The sequence below is a fragment of the Plasmodium cynomolgi genome, chromosome 7 (assembly GCF_000321355.1).
Source record: "Plasmodium cynomolgi strain B DNA, chromosome 7, whole genome shotgun sequence".
Taxonomy (NCBI): Eukaryota; Apicomplexa; class Aconoidasida; order Haemosporida; family Plasmodiidae; genus Plasmodium; species Plasmodium cynomolgi.
The window spans coordinates 784,789-792,992 of NC_020400.1; the positions used below are offsets into that span (position 1 = coordinate 784,789).

The 8,204-nt window shown below is 45.9% G+C and overlaps 1 protein-coding gene across 1 annotated transcript; it reads right to left on the minus strand.

Moving 5' to 3' along the window:
- Window positions 1–1,936: 1,936 nt before the first annotated feature.
- Window positions 1,937–7,897, minus strand: PCYB_072740 (hypothetical protein; the record flags this gene model as incomplete). The annotated part of the gene is made up of 2 exons (XM_004221671.1): window positions 1,937–7,282; window positions 7,490–7,897. 2 exons carry the CDS (start codon window positions 7,895–7,897, stop codon window positions 1,937–1,939), a joined length of 5,754 nt encoding a protein of 1,917 aa, XP_004221719.1.
- Window positions 7,898–8,204: the final 307 nt, after the last annotated feature.

Genomic DNA, 8,204 nt, shown 5'->3' on the forward strand with positions numbered 1-8,204 from the left:
TGCCCCTCCCTTTGTAGAATTGTTTTTTGCTGTGCCGATATTCCCCCCTTGTGTTATCGTTTGGAGAGCGAAGCTATCCTCCGAGTCCATAAGGCTTTCACTAGATAACGTATCATACGTACCCGTTTTCGACTCCGTAGTTTCGTTGCTTAGCAAATGGTGTCCTTGCACATGCTGCGTGGTAGTAGCTTCCCCCTCATTGTCGTGTATGCAATTTTGCTTTATTCTTTCGAGGGATGTTACTCTTTCTTCCATCTGTTCCATGGCAACCTTCTTGAGGTTTTCGTTTTTTGGGGCTTCTCCGCTGGGGGGGGCCGTGTTTTCCGAACGAGCTGTGTTTTCCATGTTAGCCACCCCGTTGGGGTCTTCACCATTGGGGGGTACACTACTCAGATGTGACCCGCTTCCCACGGACTTGCCACTTCCCCTCGACGGGCCGCTTCCCCTTCCTTCGTTTTGGTCCCCCAAATGGTTAAGAGCCATTTGAATTATCCCCTCGAGGATGGGATCCACCAGCAAATCGTCCTGCTTTGAAGGATCCCACTTTTTTTTTAACCTATCCTTTAGGAATGCTAAATGGGCTGATAAAGCTTCCCCCTTGGGGGTGTTCCCCTCTTCTAAATGCAACTCTTTTTTCGTTTCCGTTTGTCTTGATTTATTTTCCTCTCCGGGTTGATGACTAAGCGGCTGTTGGCCATTCGTCCGTTTGGCGCAACTCCCGCTGCTGCTAATGGGGAGGTCCCCTAACGCGCTATTATTAGTAGTAGCGTTAGCGGTAGCGGTAGAAGCAGTGGCGGCAGCAGCAGCAGTAGATGTGTCCCTTTTCGGGGGGGCCCCTTTCGCACTTAAGGCGCTAACTTGTTGTGCGCTCTCCCCGCCCAGTAGGTCCTTCCTGGTGTGCAGTTCTCGCCGCAACGCGCGCGCTTCTTCGCGCAGCTGCTCGTTCCGCTGCACCAATTCGTCGTTCCGCTGCGCCAGGTCGTCGTTCCGCTGCGCCAATTCGTGGTTTCGCTGCACCAGGTCGTCTTTCCGCTGCGCCAATTCATCGTTCCGCTTCGCCAATTCGTCGTTCCGCTTGAGCAGCTCCCCGTTCTGTGCCTTCACCGAGTTGTATTTTTCTTTCAATTCGTGGTAGTCGATTTCCCAGCTTTTCAAAGAATGCTCAATCTTTCTCAAAATGTATTTTTTTTTTTTTCCTTCTCCAAATTCTGCTTACAACTATCAACAACGTTTCTCATTTCTATGTCTCTCTTTTTGTATTTTTCACATTCGATCGTTTGAGTCATATTCCTTTTGGTGAGTTCCTCATTCTGTTTAGCTAAAAGGTCTTTAACTTGCTCCAAGTGAGTAATTTTATTCACTAGTTGCTGCAGGTCGTAGTGATGTTGATGCGATTCTTCATCTAACTCATTTTTTAAAAATAAATTTTCTTTCCTCATTTTGTCCATATAAACTTGAAATGAGTTTTTGTTAAGTCTGATCACTTGGTTCGTTTTCATGACAGTATTCTCCAAAACCTTTTTTAAGTAATTTTTTTTTTTCTCATTTTCTTCCTTTTCTTTTTTAATAAGCTTATATTCTTCATAAATGTATTGCACATCTTTGAGTAGTTTCTTCATGCGTTTTTTTTCCTTCCTGAGGAGGGTTGTCTCTCTGTCTACATTATCACCTCGTAGTTTTCCCCTCAGTTTTTGGTACAGCCTGTCACACTCCTCGTTTGCTTTTGGGGAGTGTTCCCCATCGATGAGTTCAATTTCTGCTGTGAATCCTCCCTCATCGTTCTGTTCTCTGCTTTTTCTCCTTTCGACATTACCTGAGTCTCTATCCAGCTCAATGTCGTTTTTCATGCGTCTGATTTGTCTACCCAGTTTTTTCAGAACATCCCTTCCGCTACCATCATTCGACTCTCCGCTTATCCGTTTAGTGGTACTTGCTATTATTTTTTTTGTTTCTTTTTCCCCTCTTCGTTATTGCGAGCAATTTCTTTTTGTTCCCCCGCCTGGTTCATTTTGCTACCCTTCGACCCACTCCGTGCGGCAATCTTCCTATTGCAGTTACTCACGGATTCTTTACTCGAAATGGTGAACGTTTCTGTGCTTTCATTATGCTTCCCTTTCTTGGTGGCTCCCACTTTGGGGACTCCCACTTTGGGGACTTCCACTTTGGTGGCTCCCACCTTTGTGGCATTCGACCCACTGCGGCTATAAAGACATAGTGCCCCTTCGCTGGTCTTCCTTTTCAATTTCTTCTTTTGGGACGTGCACACAGTTCCTACTGCCTCGACACGTGTTTTCTCCGCTTCATCGTGGCGAACCATTTGTGAATTTGCTTGGGGCGGACTGTCTCCTCCGTGGTAGCTACAGAGGTCTTGATCGCTCGTCCACTCGAGTCGTGCCAGCTGGCTTTCTCCCGACGACTGCGTTCTTCTCCCACATTGAAGTGTTTCACTCCGTTGTTTGTCGCTCCGTTGTTTGTCGCTCCGTTGTTTGTCGCTCCGTTGTTTGTCGCTCCTCTGTTTGTCACTCCTTTGCTTGTCACTCCTTTGTTTGTCACTCCTTTGCTTCTCACTCCTTTGCTTGTCACTACTTTGCTTTTCGTTCCTTTTCTTCACCACCTCACTACACACCCGATTAACCTTTTCCCCCTCGCTATGACACCTGCTTGTACCCTTTTCCACACCCCGTATCTTCCTACACAGCTTACTACCCACGCTCCCATTAAACGACGTGCATCCTTCCCCATCCAATGAGCTAACATCCCTCAAACTTACACCTCTCTCCGAAGGGAAATGTTGACCCAAACAGGAGTCCTTCTCCAAAGTAGGATAACTTCCATGGAAGAATTTTTTACCTGCACAACTCTCCATTCTATCTCTACTAACGGAATGATTTTCCAAAAGGACAACTGGATGATCTAATCTCAACTGCAAAGAAGCTTCATCCTTTTTCGTATTCTTTGTTACCTCCCCAATTTGTTTCATACAGTCCAAATTCACTTTCCATTTTCTCTCTCTTATCTCACCTGTACTATTATCATAACAGCTGGTGCAGGATTCACTTTTGGAGAGTATTCGGATGGGATGTAAATGTGATGTATTGCTTGAGTTTGGCTGATGGGAGGAGGTGGTTCTTTTCTCCGAGTCGGAGAAGTAGTTATTCCTTTTCAATTTGGAGCATTTCATGGTAGTGTCTTCATTTGCGTCTTGGCACACATCCGTATAACTGTTCGACGCGGAGGAATTTCTCCTCATTTTGGCTGCTCCACTCTTCCCACCGTTTTGCCACTCCTGTGCAGAGCATCCCAGTATGCCATTTGTATTCTCGTCATTTTTGTCATTTTTGTCATTCTCCCCACTTAGGCTAGTTACCCCATTTAGGCTGTTTTCCCCACTTAGGCCATTTTCACCTGAAGGGGTCATGCAAAATGGTCCACTTTGAACGCCCCCCTTGGAAGCACAACTTTTGCTGCTGCACACAGATTTATCCTTGCCCTTCGACAAAACTTGCTTCTTCCCCGTTTTGTGCATCTTCATTTTGGTGGCGTTATCATTGTTATGACTCTTTTTCGTATTTTTCTCCTCCACACATGGGTTGCTATCACAGCTTGATGCTTTTTTATTCACCGATATGGAAGCCTTCTTTGTGCAGCCCTTTTCTATTGTGATCCCCCCTGGATCTCCCCTCTTATGCGTACTGCCTGTCTTCTTAACCAATTGCATGTTTACCCTATGGGGGGAGCGACCCCCACAGCACTGGCAAATATTTGAGGGGACACTCGCATTCGTCCTAATTACATGAGTGCTTTCTACCGACGGGGGGTCTACGTTATTAATCTCCTTCTTTGCTTCCTTCAACTGGGTAGGTCTCCTTTTCAGTTTGGTCATTTTTTCTCGTTCCACCTGGGGAGGATGCAGCAGGGTTAGTTTTGTGCCAAGGGGGGGCATCATCATCATCTCATTCGGGACGTCCACCTTTTTTTTTCTAATCCGAAATTTTACTTTTTTATATATATGGTATTTTATTTTTAATTTTTTCCTCTTTTGGAGGGCTTTCCATTTTGCACACGGCTGATTTGTTTTCATCCTTTGCCGGTTTTGCTTCATCGTATGCTGCTTTTGCTTCATCGTATGCTGCTTTTGCTTCATCCTTTGTTGGTTTTTTTTCTTTAATGAAATGCTAACCGTGGGGGTAGGGGATCCCCCATCTGCTTTCCCACTTTTGTGTTCACTTAGTAGGAACAGTTTCGCGCTGGTGCCTATGCGGCTGCGTTGACTTGGGTTCTGTGCGCAGGAGCTGTCTACGTCCTTCCTTTTGGCTAGCTGCGCTGTGTCCTCCCCTCTTAATGTGGCGCCGCCTACAGTGGAGCCGCTTACCGTGGAGCTGCCTACTGTGAAGCCGCTTAACGTGGAACCGCCTACCGTGGAACCGCCTACCGTGGAACCGCCTACCGTGGAACCGCCTACCGTGGAACCGCCTACCGTGGAACCGCTTAACATGGCACCGCCTACCGTGGAACCGCTTAACATGGCGCTGTTTCCATTCCAGGCGAACCCACTTCCCCAATTTTTCTCCTCCGAAGTGACTATTTCCGCCTTAGGTGGCTGACCGTCAACGTGCTGGTAACTCTCATTGGAGTAACTACCAACGATGTGGTACTCTCCCGTTTGCTTGAACCCCTCCTTCTGGCTGCAATTCAGCTCTATATTGACCTCTCTTTTTACCTGCTCGTTTTTTTTCTTTTCCTTAAAAACCCCTTCGATGGGGGCTCCTCTTTGGGATAGCCCCCACTCCATGTCGTAATCTTCACTCGGAAGGCACTTCCTTCTTTCGAATGTGAATCCTCCTTTGTGTCCCCCTATGGTATAACTGTGCTCCTCCTCGACTTTGTCTCCCCAGTTAGTGCACCTCGTCTCGACACTCTCGGTGGGAATTTTTTCCAGTGGTCCAACTTGAACAGGGTCATTGATAAGGGGTGACACGTATTTTGTGTCTCCTTTTAACGCTTCTTCCTTTTCTAGATTGCCCACATGCATTATTTTGACTTCGCTTCCAATCCGGTCTGCAGTCTCATCGACTGGAGAGCAACCACCCTCTCTAGTCTGTCCCGAGATATTCTTGTCCAAATCTTCGTTTATCGAAGTCTCCTCAGATATACATTCCTGTTGGGGGTCATCCCAAATGAATTGGCTATTCAATTTATCCACCGAGGGATTTCCATTTGGCATGTTTTCAAAACCGTTCACAAAAATGTCCTCATCCGGGGGATGGGTTCTCCCTGCATTGCTGGCCCCTGCACTGTTCTCCCCTGCATTGCTGGCCCCTGCACTGTTCTCCCCTGCATTGCTGGCCTCTACACCGCTCGCCTCTACACCGTTCACCCCTGCATCTACGCTGGCAGGCTCGCCCGTTTGGCTCGTTCCATGGACTATCGTCGCGCCTACCGCGTTCACCGTGCCCACCTCACTCACCGCGTGCATCGCTTCCACCTCCTCGCCGCTGGACACCCCGCTCATCAGCTCGTAGTTGCTCTTCGCCAAGTCGTAGACGTAGTTAGAAAAGGAGACGCTCTTTTTAAGTCTCTCACTGCTAGGGAATTTCTTCAGTGCCGATTTTAAGTTCAATTTTTCCTTTCCTTTAGCTGTCCTGTTGGTGGTTAGCCCTCCTCCTATGTCACTCAGGTTGGGCGTTTCTGCCTTTCCGTAAAAGTTGGTTGCTAGGAAGCGCTCTTCCTCCTCATGATAGCGGTCCTCATGATAGCGGTCCTCCTCATCATAGTGGTCCTCCTCATGATAGCGGTCCTCCTCATGATAGTGATCCTCCTCATGATAGTGATCCTCCTCATCATATTGGTCCTCCTCCTCCTCATCATCATAGTGATCCTCCTCTTGCGTTTCTGCATCTATCAATTTTTGGTAGGTGTTTCCCGCTAGTTCCTTCTCATGGGTAGTATTCTCCTTCAAATTCCGTGAGTGAGACTTTGTCTCCATGCAATCGGACCCGTTTGTTTCGTCCCCTTTGGGGGAAGCACTTTTGGTCATCCCTTCACACTCGAATTGATTCATCATGGCGAAATTTGGCTTTGAACCTACCTGGGGGAAGTTACTCGATTTTTCTCCTTCTTCACCTGTGAGGTGTTCATTTGGGGGGCTATCCTCATTACCCCCCTGTTCATCACAGTTTTGGGTGACGTCCTTTCTCACGTCTGAGGGGGGTACTTTCCCCGCGGTGGGCACTGTGCTAAGGGCATTGTCATTCTGGGGGTCTGCTTCTTTGTCTACCTCTTTGCCTACCTGTTCGCTTACCCCTTTGCCTCCCTCCTGTTTTCCACCCTCTTCTTGCTGAGGGGGGGCATCCCCACTTGTGCCATTTCCACCAGACAAATGGTCGTACGCATCGTCAGCCACTTCGACACCGTTGTGTGTTTCTTCGATATGATCTGCCGATTCGTTGGTTGCGTCCCCTGCAGCTTTTGCAAAATGTACCAAATGGTTTCCCACCAGGGGAATATTTTCAACTTGATCTTTTCCTTTCCTTATGGACTCACTCTGAATGGCTAGCTTTGCATCTGCATGAACGGGTTCTAATTCCCCATCCACATGATTCTCCACACCGATAATCAAATTGTCATAGGAGCAGAGTAAGTCGATTTTTAAATTATTAATGTAGTACCCATGGGAAAGGGTGTCAATTTTTTTTACCCATATATTTTTCTTAGCACATAAACCTATGATAAAATTTGTGTTGATAATCATTTGGCTGAATTTATTTTTGACCATACTAGGCTTATATCCATAGGTCCCACCCCAGATGTACAAATTTTCTTCCACCGTTTTGCAAAGACTTACCTTTCCGGCACTCACATAAGTTACGTTTTTGATGCTGTCAACTAATTTTGGTTCATGACACTCTGTACAGTCATCGTATCCTAAGACACCACTAGTGTTGTCTCCCCAGGAGTAGAGTGAGTTGTTAAAACTGATTCCTAAGATGAAATTATTTCCAATGGCGATTTTTTTAAAAGCTATATTATTTGTATCGATCAAATACGGTTTTGTTAATATTTTTTTCCTCATTGCTTTATTTTTCTGTCCTTGAATGAAATGCTCGTTTATCAAACCGAACCCGTACAAGAACCCGTCGATAGTGAGGTACAGGGTATATCTATCCCTTGAGTAGACACACTTTACGATGTTATTTTCTACATCCACTTTGTGCACTTTGTGTTTTTTCTTTTTCATTCTGGCGTCTACCTGTTCAGGGTTGCTAGGCCCTCCCACGTCTTTCTCCAAGGTCGAAAAGGATTGGGTCGGAAACGAGTGAACCGCTTCTGACGTGGAATCTGGGGTGCACTCCCTGGTAGACGCTAACCCATCCTCACACTCAAACACAGTATCGTCCCCGTTGCCCAACTGCCCATACGTGTTGTCCCCATACGTGAACAGCTCTCCCTCCTTTGATATAAAGGCGATGTGACTATCTCCACTGCTCACATCGTGAATTATTTTATTTTTCAAAACGGAGTCTACCAACAAATAGGGTACATTCTTGTCAAAGTCGTCAAAATCGTTCAGCTGCCAACAGTATATTTTGCCCACTACTGAGAGGAACCCAATGATGGATTTTCCACAACTCACTTTCACAATTTTGACCTGTGGGTGGTACATTTTGTGTCTTATGATTTCTTTTTTTTTATTCTTTTTCGAATTTATCACCTTCTGTTTATCTCCCCCGATGGCGCCCTCACCATTGGGACTGCATCCATTCGGTGTGTCACCATCCGTGTTGTACGCATCGTCCAGCTCCTCCTTTTCATCCTTCTCCTCCTTCTCTCCCTCCTCATTCTTCACATCATTTATGACAAACACGTGAATCTTACTACCTCTTTTCTCGCCTGACATTTTTTCTATACTTTTTTTTTTTAATTCTTCATATCTTTTGTGTGCATACACACACAGGAGGGGGGAGGGGGAGTGACAGAAGCGGTTTCGCTAGCTAAGAGGGAGTTACTGTCAATCCAGTTGTTCAGAATTACACACTTGTCAAGACGCACACAAAAAAAACAAAAAAAAAAAAAATTGCAATGTTGTGATGGAACAAATGGAATAGCAAAACAAGGTACGTGTGAAAAAAAAGAAAAAAAAATTCACTATGTAAATGTAAAAAAAAAAAAAAAAATTCTCAATTTTTAACCTTACGTAACAAAAA